The sequence below is a fragment of the Poecilia reticulata genome, chromosome 10, assembly GCF_904066995.2.
Source record: "Poecilia reticulata chromosome 10, P_reticulata-male-v2, whole genome shotgun sequence".
NCBI classification, from domain to species: domain Eukaryota; kingdom Metazoa; phylum Chordata; class Actinopteri; order Cyprinodontiformes; family Poeciliidae; genus Poecilia; species Poecilia reticulata.
Genome location: NC_088839.1, coordinates 19,817,120 through 19,833,585, shown reverse-complemented (window position 1 = coordinate 19,833,585; position 16,466 = coordinate 19,817,120). Strand labels below are relative to the sequence as shown.

The window sequence follows — 16,466 nt, the reverse complement described above, 5'->3', positions numbered from 1 at the left end:
ATCACAGTTACATGTTGGAATTCACCGAGCTTAAATTCGATTTAGACGCTGTGCTATAACCTTAAAAAATCCATTCAGTATGAATTAATTCTGCAAAGAGCAGAGGGCCAAAATTCCTCCACAGAGACTTGAAACACTGTCAATTATTGGCATAAAGCAAGTAAATTTTATACAGATTTGTTTGAGCATCTTAAACATTTAAATGTGACAAAAAACAACTTTTTTTCACATAAATATTATTTCATCAAATTAAGTTAGGTATGAAAGTCATATGCTCAAACCGAAACACACCAACTTAGGCAAAGTTTTATTTAACTATAATTTTTTTTGCAATCTTTTATAGCAGATACAATTTGTCATTTTTCTGTTTGCAGGGAGAGTTTTGGTGGAGATCTGACGTGTGGATGTAAAGGAGAGACCTGTTAGATTTTCCAGATGTTCCAGAACGGACATCTGGATGGAGGCTGGGTTCTCGGGCTTTTATTTTAGAGACTTAAGAGTCAAGGTGTGAGACACTGGTGTGAAGTTTAACTAAGAGATTTACAGACACGATTACAGACTTAAAGAATTTATTCATTTTGTATTTAAAAACACTATAAAGATCATATTTGAGAAAATCTCGTGTGCATTGACACAGTTTGGACCCGATATAAAATATATCATCAGTTTACAGCAGATGCATCCGTAGGTTTCTCCTGTGCCGATGTGTTGTCACTGGAGTGATGATTGTCTGAAAAGAAGAGAAGATCACAAAGCGTATTTAATTTAATAAATGTTTTCATTTACACCAACATTTGATGCACATCTTCCTCACCTTTTGCTCCTTCCTCATCAATGCTCTCCTGGCTGGTCAGGGAAGCAGCGTCCTGAGGCGTCTCCTTCTCTCTGCCCGCCCCCTCCCACAGGACGTTGCTGCTGTTCTGACTGGAGCGAAGCCGCTGCCGGGGTGGGGTCTTGTTGTCGCCGGGACTAAATGATTGGGAGACGCCGGAGCCCCCTCGGGACAAACCGATCCCCCAGCCGTGACGGGAGCCCAGCTTTTTCCGGGGTCCGTAGCGCGCGACGGTTGGAGTCCCAGGAACCGAGATGTCCGGGTCTGGGTTGGATGAGGTTTTCCTCAAGGGTGACGGAGAAACTGGAGCGCTGCGGAGGTCTGGAATGGTATGAAGCATGGTGGTGGGACTGGATTACAACTTTTAATCTAGTTAAGCGCCGGCTCTGTAATTAATCAAAGACCATATTTCTACAAAACAGGCAACATTTTCAATTAAAAAAAAGATTCTTGCTGCTAAATTATTGATCATGATGGGAGTAACTTCTCAACAATTAAGTATTTTCCCCTTGGGGATCAATAAAAATATTCTATTCTGTTACAAGTAAAAACCTCTATAATCATGTAGAGCCTGGAGGGTGGAAGGGGAAAAGAGCCACAACTTTTCCAGCTGAAACTCCAACACCAGGGAAGTTTTCCAGTACGTTTCTCACCCAATGTTTATTAATTGAACCTGCTCTAAGACCAGCTCTAGTTTAGTAACGGTAACACATGTTGGAAACCAAAATACTAAACTTAATAAGTCAGCTTTAGAGTGAACATTTTCTATCGTCTAAAGTTGCAACGCCTAACGATTTGTTCTGATCAATACACTAAACACCTCACTGTACTTTTGCTCTTTTAAATTAAAAAGTTCTAGTGTCTGTAGTAGGTTCACTAAAGAGCAAATGCAAACTATCAAAGAAAGAAACAGACTGTTCTATCACATCCTCACATTAAGCAGGTGCGTCAGAGTTTTCTAGACTAACAAACTAGAGTTTGATTAAAGCAAACTAAACAGGACTGGTGTGAATGCAACCATTAATCACAAAAAAGGCTCTAGACTTGGCGGATATAACTTTCAAGCTTACACACCCAGGAAGTCACACATAAACAGATTTATATAGCACATCAATGATATGGGATAAATAAAAAACACAAGTTCAACATGGCACCTGATGTTAAACCAGAAATCTGAACTGAATCATTAAATTTACGCGGCTTCCAGCGGACACTGCAGTGAGGTCCTGCTCTTCGCTGCTTTCAGCTCTAATCTTAATCACTGGGATAAAAACTTCAGATTACAGGAGCGTTTTAGTGGCAAAACCTGTTTAGTGAATTGGATTGCTGCAGTTTTCCCCTCAACGTTACCAGCTGTAGCACTGCTGAAATAGCAACATTTAAGACAATAAACTCAAAAAGTGAAACAGCAGCAGCTTTTTTTTTTCCCCTTCGGCTTACATGCTGAGTGAGAGATATTTTCAATACATTCAGTTCTCACATGGCGCAGGGTTTACTTTCTTTTCATCTTCCACAGCACAGGTTTTAAAATAGTAGTTTCAATACTCATGACACCATGCTGGAAACGCATGGCCCTGTTTGAAGACGGTTCAGATTATTATTTTAAAAAAGAGAATACATTAAAAGAAAACATAATGCAAATTAGATGAGTAATGAGCTGAACAAAGGATGCTTAGATGGAAAAATCTGATCTTGAACTGTGAGGGATGTTAAGCAGGTACTTTAGTTTGTCACGTTGAATTTTCTCCTGAAGTGAAACAAGAAGGAGGGATATTCATTGGAAATATCCATTAATTAATTATTATTTTGCTGCATCTTTGACTTAAAGACGATTAAACCTCCCCCCGGTGAGAGCAGCTAGAGTCTTTGGTGCTGAGACAATTAAATACTTTGAGAACACGATTATTTGGTTAAAAACCGAACATAAGCGCTAAAAATCCCGCTGAAATTTGATGCAACTGCTTTGAAGACACCTGCAGTGAGATTTCCATGTCAGCGAAGGCATCAAAAGGGAATAAAGCCTCGCATATCAACTCCTTTCAATGTGCGGTTAGCAGGAAAAAAGCCCAGTTTCAGTGAGTCGAGGCTCTTTACAAGGAGAGATCTGAGGAGATGAGAGTGTTATCAGTGCAGACCACACTCCGTAGTCATGAGATGATTTGTATGCGCGCCTGCTCCCTCCCTTCATGCCGTATCTCTGTGAAAACCAGTCAGCTGATGTTTCTGTGTTAGTTAGTCTGAAAAAGGCTGGTTGTGTGTGTGTGTGGGGGTGGGGGTGCATGTGTGTGTGTGTGTGTGTGTGTGTGTGTGTGTGTGTGTGTGTGTGTGTGTGTGTGTGTGTGTGTGTGTGTGTGTGTGTGTGTGTGTGTGTGTGTGTGTGTGTGTGTGTGTGTGTGTGTGTGTGCGCGTGTGTGCGTGTGTGTGTGAGATCTCACCAGGCTTCGGTGTGTGTGGCTCTGGTGTAAACTCGTTGCTGTCGGCCAGGTTTTCTATGCTGCCTGCGGCGGTGAAGAGGGCACGTCCCTCCCTTCCTCCTCCTCCTCCCCGAGGCTTGATTAGTTTCTTCATCCTGTCTGCGATCCAGTTAGACTTTCTGTGAGGACACAGGAGACGGGGACCTTTCACAAAGAGGGTCAAGCATCTCGGTGCACGGCGACTCACATTATGTACACAAGCTGGTTTCCCTCAAACTGGTCGGATGCCAAGTGTTAGGATTAGGATGTTTTCACAAGATAATTAGCTGCTTTTGATTTTATTTAAGGGTGCCGAAGTAATTTGGGTTGAATAAACTTCAGTTTCATTATTATTAAAAAAACAAAGCCTAAATCAATTTTTCCTCTGTCACGCTTAAGAATCACTTTGACAGGAATTACGTTTATGGTAGTGACATTGTAAGGTGCTCAAAAGTTCAGACTTACAAGAAAAATGATCCAAAATAATTAAGATAATTATGAAAAAAAGTTCCACCCCCAAAATATCTGAGTATATTTGCTGTTTACTTCTTCAAAGCTCTTAAACCTATCAGGGAGGATTTGGCTCCTGCTCTTTTGACAGTTTTTCTTCCTGTCATGTTTGCCATCTCGCTCACACTGGAAACCGAAGTTAGACGGAGCAGAAAGCAGCAGGGTGGCGAGTTCTTGTCTTTTAACTCAGAGAAATAATGTTCAAGTGCTTCTTAAAAGGATTTAGACAGAATTAGTGGGTGAGATGACTAAAAGTTACAGATGGCTGACAATTATCCACGACTTCAGCAGCATTATTTGGCCTGCGAATTGATGCCAATTTTGCAATTATGTGCTTCTTATGAATGAGGAAAGGACAGAAATGAATGGATTTTGTCTAATGTCACACAGAGTTCAGTTTTAAAATATTAAAACCAATAAAACATATCAAAAAATGACAGAAAATGATCTTGATCATAAAATGTTTTAGCTCTGCAGCTTGACAGTTTTTTCAATTCTTAAAAAGCAGAAAGAAACTTGTTTAAATCTGACAGAACAGGTTGAGGATGAATAATTTGTTTAAATATAATTTGAGTAAAGACAGAAAAGGCTTTACAGATAAATATAGATTTCTGTAAGGCACTGATCTTTGATTATGTTCACTATAGATCCATCATGGGTGCTGTGGTGGCGCAGGGGCAAAGCACAACCCATGTATTGAGGCTTTAGTCCTTATGTCGGTGGTAGCAGGTTTGATTCCCGGCCTGGAGACATTTGCCGCATGTCTTCCCCCTCTCTCATGACCCTTTCCTGTCAAACTACTTTCAAATAAAGGCCACTAGAGCCAACAAAACCTAAAAAAAAAAACTTTAGATCCATCTCTGCTTCAACAAACCGGATTTATTGTAATTTTGTCTCATTGAACATGTTGACTCACGGAGGTGTTAACATGTGGAGAGCAGAGCTAAGAAATGCTGAGATAAATACATGCATCACCACATATTTGACCACTGCTCTGCTCCAAGGCCCTTTAAAACGTCCTTGCTTCACTGTTTGAATGTTGCCACATTAACCTCGTATCCCCGGCACTCGGTGTCCTGAATCTTCAAGATGTTCGTGTTTTTCTGACTCAGAAGAATCTGAACTCCCGTTGATACATATTGAAGTCTCTCCCATGTGAATTGTCTTATTTTGACCAATTTAAAAATGCAGTTAACCTTAAATATTAATTGACTTGTTAAAGCTTTAATGGGAGCTTTTCTTTTTATTCAACAGAATGATTACTGTTTTAAAATCTTGAATACGAAACATCTTCAGCCTGAAGATGTTTTTTATCTACAATATTTGACCATTTCTGGTTCTAACTGCAGGTTTTAGGAAAGCTCAGACGTCTTGTAGTTACGGTGATATTGACAAACTGATCACTTTCTTTTTCTCCAATTTCAATAGTTTTAATTTAAATGTTTTAATGTTTCTCTCTGGTTTTTCTTACCATAGAAGCTCCATCTGATCTGGTTTTTGTTTGACTGAGATACTTTCCTGCAGGAGAGCAAATATCAGCTCAGATATTTGTTATTAAAACCTGCAACTTATATTGTTGTTCCATAATAAAATCTATTTCTTTTTCATAAATGTGACTTAAACTAAGTAAAAAAACATTTGGCTCAGTGAGAAAAATTTTAATAGTTTAGCCAAAAGCAGATTAGCTTACCTTGTTCCTTTTCCCCATATTTTGCATTAATTAATCAATATCTACACAGTTATTACACATATAATGGTGCATTTAAGCACCACTTAAAACTAAACAATAAATACCTGACTGGAAATAAAAGAGTCACACTTTTATCAGCTATTTTTAAGTAAGTTTGGTTTAATGGCTCCTGCAGAACATTTATTTATGATAACCAAATATTATTACCTGAGGAAAATAATTCATATCAGGGACAAACGTTTTCGGCTTCTGGTGTAAAATGAATGAATGTTGTGAAGTAAATGAAAAATTCTCATTTGGGGAGCAAATTTAATCTCCTGCATGAATAAGATATTCATTGTAAATTTAATTTACTGATATATATTTATTTAAAACTCAAAACGTCTGCAACATCAGAGACGATTATGTAGTTTCTTCTTCTGATCTGTCACATTTTATGTTAATAGTTACATTTTATAGATAAATGGAAAGTTCTAGTTTAGTAAAATAATGACAAAAATTACTTACTGATGTTTTTTATTTCCTGGTTGTTTTTATTTCCTACTCTAAGCAAAACAAATGTTCCAGTAATTACAAAAATAAGTATTGAGTTATGTTTGCGGTAACCTGTGCCTCTAGATGGTAAACAATATGGTTTTGATCAAATAAATAATTAGTTTGTTTACAATACATTACATTATTTCATGTATTGACAATGTTGGCAAATGCTCATTACAATAACATTTTTCATACTGTATTATTAACTATGGGGTTTTAAAAAATCCATCCATTTTCTTGCACCCTTATCCCTTAATGAGGTTGGGGGGGTTGCTGGTGCCCATCTCCAGCTAGCGTTTCGGGCGAGAGGCGGGGTACACCCTGGACAGGTCGCCAGTCTGTCGTAGGGCAACACAGAGACACACAGGACAAACAACCATGCACACACACACTCACACCTACGGGCAATTTGGAGAGGCCAATTAACCTAACAGTCATGTTTTTGGACTGTGGGAGGAAACCGGAGTACCCGGAGAAAACCCACGCATGCACAGGGAGAACATGCAAACTCCATGCAGAGAGACCCCAGGCCGGGAATCGAACCCAGAACCTTCTTGCTGCAAGGCAACAGCTCTACCAACTGCGCCACTGTGCAGCCCCAAAATGTAAAGAAAAATTACAATTACATAAAAGTAGCTATATATTTATAAATTATTAAAATATATTTAGTTAATTTTAAACAACAAGTAAAACTAATTATTTTTACTGTTAAAATCTGTAAGGTTTGATCTCTCTGGAAGTTTAGGAACATTTAGTGAAACATTAATTTATTCTGTTCCCTGTTTACGTTTTTTGCACCACTGAGTTTTGAAACCACTTGGTGTGTGCAAGTTAAAAGGAAAACCGATGAGGGAAGTATTTCTGAGTGTAAACGGCAGTGTTTCTTGCAGAATGGTGCAATGTGAGTGTAACTCTGGTCGTACTTGGCCTTGCTGGCTGGAGGTTGCATGCTGGGCTCCAGGACTCGGTACTGATCCATAATCTTCTCCACCAACTTCTGCTTCTCCCGACGGAGTTCACTCAGCTTCTCCCTGAAGGCAAACGCATGAATCATGAGACGAGAAGGAGGGAATAGCTGATCTCTTTCATGCAGACGTTATCGGTTTATACCACTTTTATTAAGCAGATTTTTTAATATGCTATTTTATTCAACTGTAACCTCTAAGAAAAAAGCTGAGTGCATTGTGATGTTTGAGCTGGAATATTTTCACAACTTTCACAGAAGATTAAATGAACTGCGGTTTTACACGAGTAGAGATTAAAAATCAGGCTACTGCTGCTTTAGGAATAATTTAACTCTCCTAAAAATAACAGAAGCAGTATTTTTTGACGTGAACAGCTGCTTCGTGCTTCTAACTGGATATTTTGTCCATCCTAACACAGTGGTAGCTTTGAAACCAGATAAAAGATAAAAGTCCTGTTCTTCCCACACCTACTAGGTTCAGACCGAACCGAGTCAACAGCTGCTGAACAGATTGTCATTAACTTACATGCAGAAATGTTTTGATCAGTTCAAAGAAGAATATGCCGTGAAGCTGACAGTAGAATAACTTATGGCATAATTATGTAACCGGAAGCCTAATTATGATTTATTACTTTATTTGGTAGAACATTTATAAATATGTCGCTAGCAGCACGGCTATAATTATTGTTTTTTTGTTTATGTAATGGGTACAGGACAAAGAAAAACTATGACATTTTTGTCCTGACAAAAAAATCCTTTATGTTGAATTTGCAACAAATTATAAAGCGTTTTCCTATGTTTCACCAGAAAAATACCGTTAAGATTACAAATCTGGTTTTTCAATAAGCTCCTGGACAGCAGCAGCAGCAGTTTGATGTTTTTCCCTTTGGTTGTAAAAAAAAACATGTAGTAAGCCATGATAACTAACTGCAGCTCAGATAGATTATAGTTAAGATAGACTAATTTAATCTAAGAAAAGACAAACAAATAAGCAAGAATAAAGTAACTGAACATAGGATAAAATAATATCAAATAGAATATCTTAATAAGTAAGATAAGATGAACTAAAATAAACTCAGCAATGCTACCTTAAAACATCACCAAGAACAAAATAATCTAAACTAAGACAAATCAAATCAAAAATAAAATGATCTAATGAGATCTGTTTAGCTTTTCTAAAACAAGCTAAGATAAACTAAGATAAGAAATGGATAAAACAAACTAAACTATTAAAAGCTAAAATAACATGCGCTAAAGTAAACTAAGAAAATTTAAGGCAAATTAAAGTGATCTAAAATATATCAAAATAATATAAATTTACAATAATCTTTGGTGAGCTAAGGTAAACCAAACTAAGCTAGGCTATAAACCGAGCTTTACTACGCTAAACAAAGACGATCTAAAGTAAATTAAGCTAAACTAAAGTATGAATGATAAGATCATCTAAACTATACAATACTAAGATAATGTAACCAATGGTAAACTAAATTAAGATAAAGTAAATTAAGCTAAAGTAAGCTTACTTTAAAGCAAAGATGTCTTTATTGATCCACCTTATTGGAAATATATGTGCAACAGCAGCAAAACGTTAAAAAGCCAGATTGATTTAAAAATATGCAATTGTATAATTTTTAGAATTAATTCAGAATTAATGAAGGTAGTTTATGCACATATCAGCAAATAAAGATGTATGTGGTGTTGCTGTTTTCTAGTTGCACATAATATTTTTATTTCTGGTTTTGCCCAGAAACAAAAGACGACAAACACCAAGCCGATTGTTACAATGTCTTGTTGGAAATCTAATCTTTTCAAGGTGAATCAGTTTTTTCTTTTCACAGGTGACACGTTTGATGGTTTTTCCATCCTGCTACATGTTCAGGGCTGCAGCAGCGGAGAGGAGAGGAAAGGAGAGGAGATGGGGGCTGCAGCCAATTCCAGCTGTCACTAGGCGAGAGGCGAGGTGCAACCTGGAAAGGTCGTTAGTCCTTCACAGAGACGTACGAGGCTATAAATCATGCACGCTCCCACTCATTTCCAAGGTCAATTTGAAACCACAAACATTCAAACATGAATGTTTTTGCCTACAGGAGGAAAGCCGTGAAGGCACGAGGAGGAAAGACAAACTCCCCTCAGACGGACCTGAACAGCTAACATTAAAAATTTAACGCCTCCTTACTGTGAGACAAGTGCAAACACAAGGAAGGAAAATATGACTTAGCTTCTAATGCCTCTGTGTGCAGCAAATAGTTAGTCGCTATTCCACGACTCGCTGTCTTCCAAATTTCCATTCCGGTATTAGTTTGAATAAGATTATTCATCTTAATGAGCCATCCAGCAGTTTGCTCAGTTTAGGATGGAGAGCTGTTCAAACAGAACAAAGACCTGGGTTTAAACAAACCCTTCTGCCAATCCTCCCAGCACTTTCTGGTGAAAACCAAATCAAACAATTCAGGTGAAGAAGAAAACTGGTCAGAAAAGATCTTAATGAGCAACAGAAACATGGATTTTATTTTAAAGATGTAGCGCCTTGCAAAGCTACAACTTTTTCACATTTGTTACATTTACAACCAAAAACTTATTTTGTTGGTATTTCAAATGGTAAAGCGACACAAAGTAGCTTATGATTGTAAAGTGGAAGAAAGATGATAAATGATAAAAAAACATTTTTAATTAAATAAAAATCTTTAAATCTCTTACCAGCTTCCCCACAGAATGATGCTGCCACCACCATGCATTACAGGATGCTGTGTTCAATTCAATTAAAATTCAAAAACACTTTATTAATCCCAAAGGGAAATTAAATAAATATTAAATAAATAAAATACAAATAAATTAATTTTATTTATATACTAAATAAATAAATATTTCAAAATAATTAGAGATAATAAGTAAGCTAAATAAATAAATACAAATTAAAGACTAAATTTTCTGCTGTGGTCAACGTTTTGGACATTGCTCTTATAACCTAAACAATATTCTCTACAGGAATGTGGGAATGTTCTTTGGCCTCTATGATTATTTTTGTTCACTAATGTTCTCTAATAAACATTAGTTTATTAGAGATCTAATAAACATTAGTTTATTAGAGAACAGCTGTTCTGACTTTCTCAGAACAGCTGGATTTATGCTTAATTTGAAACCACACACAGGAGGGCTCTATCTGCCGGCTGGGTCGTGAAGCCAATGGGTTGCACTGGGTTTCGTTTTGAGGAAATGCAGGTCACGTCTTTTTCGATCTCTGACATAAAGTCTCAAGAGGATACTTGCTGTTTGTGTCTGTAATGTGAAAAGGTTCGAGTCCCAAAGGAGTGAATTACAATCCTTTGTGTCTAATCATCTCTTCCTCCACTGGCTGCTTCCTGTCCACATCAAATGCTAAATATCAGAATCTGTCACCAGCGCAAGCTCCAGAGGAGGCATTTTGTCTATTTAAAGGGAGCTTTCAAGTAACGCACTCGGTAATAAACTGTTCCTTGTTTCCGCAGCACATAACATCTTAAACACTCATTAAACATCATGTGTGTTGCCACCTAATTAAATCTAGTATCGATCTTCCTCTTAGCTGTTTCAGTCCCCAGCTGACTAGTTGAGAAAATATTTCAGAAGCTAAATACTACTCGGCAACAAGTCACTTTTTATTTCCCCCGGGCTCTTCTGTTTCTCTCAGATGTCCCCAGCCTGCCGTTCTCCATCAGCTGGATGATCACAGACTTCCTAATTGGTCCCGTTCACCTGACTGCAGCATCCGCCGGCTCCTCGCTCAGCTGCGTCTGTAGAGCGGCTTCACTCCATTAAAACCATCGAAACCTGATTTTATATTTTCAGAAACCTGCTCTTCTTACTTGCTTTCAGCTGATGGCCTAATGTGCTATAAATAAATTGATTCAGGCTTGGAAACAAACCTGTGAGTGCGTTAAAAATACCCAATTCAATAGGCCTTGCACCAGTAGATGGATGCAAATGTTGTATCTGTGATTTTATTTTTTTTTATTATTATTATTATTTTTACAGGACAATTCTTAGCAGGGATAATGGATTCTTTCAAGAATGAAGGCAGAAAATTGAGGTTCAAAAAGGTAGAATTCAGAAAAATTAGGTTAATTAGATTGTGAGTGTGAAACCAGCTTTGCATGCACCCTATGAACCCTGAATTAATCTGGGAGTCAGTCAAAAGGTCGACCGCTGAGTGCTGCTGGACTGTGAAATCGCTGCTTCACAGTCTCAAACCTTTTGCATGCTTGATATGAAATCTGACTGTTCCTATTCACAGACGGCTAAGAGGCTTTTCATTCACTTCCAGTTATTTAAAGGTAGATGTTGCTGTTTTTCCAAAAACAGGGTTTAAATCCTTTGTTTGAATGATTGAAAACTGGATTTCTTTTCTCTTTTAATCCACCTCCTTTTTATTATTCCTGCAAAACAAATTTAAAAGCACCTCAGGTTGGTGTGCACTTACTGGTACTCCTGCTGCTGAGAGTAGTGCTGGTCGCGGCGCTCCAGGCTCTGCTCCAGTAAGGCCCGGTTCTCCTTCAGCAGGCTCTGGTTTTGTTCGGCTAAGTGTCGGTTCTCCTCCTCCATGTTCCCCTTCAGCTGCGTCAGCAGCTGCACAAACGTAAACAACTCAGTGGGATCATTGAGGAACTTCAATGCCGACGCTGAATGTATTTTCATGAAACATACCAAGTGGATGATCAGAAATGGATTTTTGAATTAATATGTTGTAGATTTAATTTCACTACAAATTCGATATAGAAGAAAAACAAACTACTTATTAATTATATGTGTTATAAGAAAAGATTGGTTCCTGTTTTGAAATCTTCAGCCATAAAATGTCATTTCAACTCAAAGACAAAAAATTTAAATCTGTCTTAATTAGAAACTTAGTCACAGTTTAGGCTTTCCTGAGAAGATGTACTGTATGTGATTTAATTTGGGATTGGGATTAACATTATGTTATTTCTTCACATTGACAAGAAACGTATGGATGATCGAGGCAGCATCGTTTTATTGTTAGATGAATGATTTCACAAAGTGGATGGAAGGATGAAAAAGGAGGAGAAGATGAAAAAGTTCTCCAACTTCACAATAGACTTCAATTTTTTGAGAAACTTTGCCAATAATTAAAGGATTTGTGATAAACATCTCAGAATCTAACTTCAAACACCTGAAAAGCAAGAGAGAAGCCAAATGTTCCAAAATTACTTTTATAAAGTACAATTTACTCAGATGTTGCTAAAAAACCAACAACAAATCTCTACAGATGACCACCATTGATTTCCTAATTTTCAAACCCCTCTTTTAAAGGTCAAAAACCTCGTTTTGTCAGGATGAAGTAAACATAAAAAGATAATCTCGTCTACTTTAATCTTTGCAAATCTGTTTCCAATTATTATGTCCTGTCAAATGTAGCCCCATCAGAGCGAAATGCTGCAGCAAAGGATTAATTATTGGAGCAACGTGAACCTTGAGACATGTTTTCCTCTGAACCACTGCATAACGAGAATCCAAACAACCATATGCACCTAAAATAACTTGGTGTGGAGAAGAGGAAATAACTTCAACACACAATTAGATAATCTGAGGGGAAATAATTCTCACTATGTAAAAAACACAATGATGTAATTTGGGAGAAAAGATGCGAGAAGGAAAGCCATTATTTCTTTGTGCTCTGCATTGTTGATCAGCTATTTAAAGCAGCAGCTTGGCAACACAAGATACTTAAAAATGACGTTAGCTTAGCTTAAAAACAGCTAGCCTGGTCCTAAGAAGGTTAAAAAAAATCTACAGTTCTCTCCTAAAAGATATTATTAACACTTTCATGCTGTCAATTAAGTAGATTAAACTTGTTGACTTATTTATTGATAATTGTTGCATTTGGGCACAATTAACCCAGCTACCTCTGACTAACCTGAGCTAATTTGACTCTTGTAAAGGTTATAATATATTTGTGCCAGATTTTAATTTATACTCAGGCTCCTAGGTCATTGTTTGTGCTTTTTTATTTTATTTTTGCATAATTTTAACTATGTTGATGCAAAAGGCATCAAATTTGGCCAGAATGTGGATTTTGCCACAAATTTAAAATTTTACTTTGCTACAACTAACTAGAAAAATGTGTCTATTTGGTTTTTCTTTCTGTTCTGAAACCAATTCAAAATGGAGTCTGTAACACTTACACAACCATTACATTCTGATTTGTTTCTTTTCATTTTCTGGGTTGAAATCTAATATTTAATCATTTTCCACTATGTGGGAAATCTACCTTTTTTTCTCTTGAGCAACACAAAAAAAGAATGAAAGTGACATTAATTGTTAAAAACAGGATTTAAGAAGTTAAAAAGTTCTGGAAAAAACCAGAAATATTTATTATGTATGGTGTCATTGAAGTTAACAATAGCATTCACAAAAAGTGTGGCCCCATATGAAGCGGCCCCAAGTGTTTTCCTATAAATTAGTAAGTTTCACTCAGCATTTTCTTGCTCAGTTGTAACATTTTACAATTTATTATCAAATATATTCAAGCTAAGAATATCGCCCTTCACAGTAGTCACAGTTTTTAACATTTGGGGAAAAATAATTATCAGCAAATTGTTTACCGTCTTTAAATCCCTGTTTTGTCTAACAATATAAATAGACGCATCACAACATGGAAGTCGTGAGATATTTTTTTTAAGGAGATTCGAATATTAACAAAAGTCAAGATGCTGACTTGGGGAGTTGGAGGGTCGTTATCAACAGCAATATCCAACATGTCTGCGATATTGACTTGTTTATTTCCACTCCTGTCAGTGTGTCCCATTAAATAGGGCACAGACAGTATTTTACCCCCTCTGTTGCTTTAAGTGCTGCTGCGTTTGAATGCATGAAATGCTGAGAAATACATTGTTACTGTTGATGGTAGTTCGCTCGTTGACAATGTTGACAACTCCTCTACAAGAGAAAGTAATTATTGGCTGTCAGAAAAGTCATCACCACTTAATTAGCACATTTTTGGCATGAACATTTCATTGGATGTTGTAGATGAGAGGAGTAAGATAGGAGAGAAAAGGTGAGTGAAACAACTCCTTGAACCTGTTTAGAACTACAAATCAATTTTCTTTTGTTGGTTTTCTGGCAGAGCTGCCAGAGGTGTTGTTGTTGTTTTATTTGAAGGTTGTTGTTTGTTTGTTTTTAGTGCAGCTTGAATTTTAAGCTTATTGTTGCAACAGCAAGGCTGCCAGCATCTGGAAACAGATGAGAGAAGATCCTCAGTCTGCCTGCAACCAGGAAGGACAGCTGCACAAGGTCTGGGCTGAGTGTGTTGAGACGAAGCTCTTTGAAAAAGTTAAGGATGATTTCAGGTGAGAGTCTCTAGAACAGTCAGATGAAAAAGTTGAGCTCAGGTTTTGCCTGTCTGTGTAAATTTGTCACCAATACAGTAAAAAAAAAAAAAAACGTATAACAAAATCCTCAGCACAGGAATCCTCCAATCCCAAATATAAAAATGGTGAAAGTACAGCTCAGCTCATAATTTACTCCAAAAACAACTCTGTGTGATAGTCACCTATGTGATATCTCCCTTTTTTTATGTTTTTTTTTTTTACCCCAAAAGCCTTTTAGCCATACTATAATGGTGCCAGGTGGTTCAGAAATGGTTTCATGAGCAGCTGGATCAAGCAGCAGAATTCAACATCTGCTAGTTGACTTCTAAAACCTTTTGCAGAAAGTCAATTTCCATCTGCCTCATCACTCAGATGTGTTTAAAACGCTGCACTTGTTTGTATTTTAGTGGTTTGGATGGTAAAAGATGCTTGTGCTCCTTCAGAACTACTTGGTATTCAGTCTCTGTTTGGACAGATTCATCATTTTTGGCTGATATGTCAAGCTGAAAATGGCTTTTATATCACGGATGTGAGATTAGACAGCTCCCCACTGATGATATTACTGCCGTTCCTCCCTGTCACGTCTATAGGAAATGCTCACTAAAACCTGCTAAGAACTCCTATGAAAACCCTCCAAATCGCCCATAATTCTTTTAGATGAGTTTGTTTGTACTATAAGTGTATCTGTGTATTTATGAAACAGAAAATCCTGTTTTACCCACTGGTGAAGTACAAAAGTCCTGCGTTTCTCTGCAGCAGGTGCCTGGGTTTAGCGTGTCCTGTTACCTGGTACTGACTGGTGAGCCGAGCGCTGCTGAGGTCCAGGCTCTGATTGGTTTCCCTCAGGGCGCTGAGCTCCCCCTCCAGTCGGGTCTTCTCCAGCTGGGAGGCGCTCAGCTCCGCCTTTAGCACGGAGCCCTGAGCCAGCAGCTCCGCCTGTGAGGCCAACCAGTCCTTCTGCTGGGCCTGCAGCCTGCAACGCCAACATGCACCGTCACTGTTGTGTCCCGTGAAGGACTCTGAGTCACAGCTTGCCGAGCGCTCTCCAACAGAAGTTCGGAAATGATCATCATTATACAACACCCTGGCTACTGGCAGAGCTAGAAGCAGAGCTAAGCCTGGAAAAATCCTGGAGGAAATCTTCAAAGATCGTACTTAATAATCACAACTTTTCAGACTTGAAATCTCTTTGCTTGTTTCATATTGCAACGTTTCTTCTTGTGAGGATTAGAAATAAACAAGATACTTTTTGTTCAAGATGATTCAGTGATGGTGTGGAACTGCTTTCATTAATCTGCTGCTGGAAACCTGCAAGGTGTGCAAGGTTGGATGGATTCAATCAAGTATCAGGAAATCCTGGGAGGAAATGTCAGGCTGTCTGTGAAGAAGCCGAAACCTGGGTTTAATTAGAATTTTGAACAGGACAATGATTCAAAGCAAATTTAAAATTGCGTAAATTGGTTTCTGCAATCACCTGAAATATTGAATTTTGTGAGGAAACCTAATTTGCAGCTTTCTGTCGCATTGCTTCCTCTGTTTTGATAACATGCTTGGCAACTGTTTCTCTACACTGTGACAGCTGGTGGAACTAAGATTTTATTATACATAACTTGTGCTGTTGCCCAAAATCATCTTATAATCATACACCTTTGCAATAATAAATAAAGAAACCTCAGACATTTAAGTTATTACCAGGAAATTATTTTGGTAAAGGAAACAATCTGATATTTATGATCTCTAACAACTCTGGTTGAAGAAAAATCACTCTCATGTCTTTCCCTTTTCAATAATAATCAAAGTTAAATTTGCACATATTAAAAATAACAACATAATCGATTATCAAAGGTTTGAGAGAAAACTGCAGAGCTAATACTGCTGCAACAGACAGAAGGTATGATCGTCTTTGTTATCAGGTTTTCTGCTCTCAGGGTTCAGCCACGGCAGATGGGATTTGGCATAGCAGTGCTGTGAAGGGTAATCTTTAATAATTTAAAATGTTTTGTCTGGCTTAAAAGCTTCCACAGCTATAATTTTTCTTGACTGCTTGCAAAATACTGAAACTTGGGTTCTCTACTTTCAACGCTGAACCCGACTGCGTTCATCCACCCCACCTTTAAGA

The 16,466-nt window shown here is 37.7% G+C and overlaps 1 protein-coding gene across 1 annotated transcript in view; it reads right to left on the bottom strand.

The window, feature by feature from the left end:
• Positions 1-552: 552 nt before the first annotated feature.
• Positions 553-16,466, bottom strand: part of ccdc88b (coiled-coil and HOOK domain protein 88B) — a 60,601-nt gene continuing 44,687 nt past the window's right edge. Inside the window, exons 23-28 of the mRNA XM_008420428.3 lie at positions 15,134-15,320; positions 11,443-11,588; positions 6,946-7,053; positions 3,268-3,425; positions 815-1,153; positions 553-730 (exon numbers count right to left, since the gene is read on the bottom strand). Of these exons, the coding sequence (XP_008418650.2) occupies positions 663-730; positions 815-1,153; positions 3,268-3,425; positions 6,946-7,053; positions 11,443-11,588; positions 15,134-15,320 (1,006 nt within the window). The 3' untranslated portion in view covers positions 553-662. The remainder of the gene's footprint in view (positions 731-814; positions 1,154-3,267; positions 3,426-6,945; positions 7,054-11,442; positions 11,589-15,133; positions 15,321-16,466) is intronic.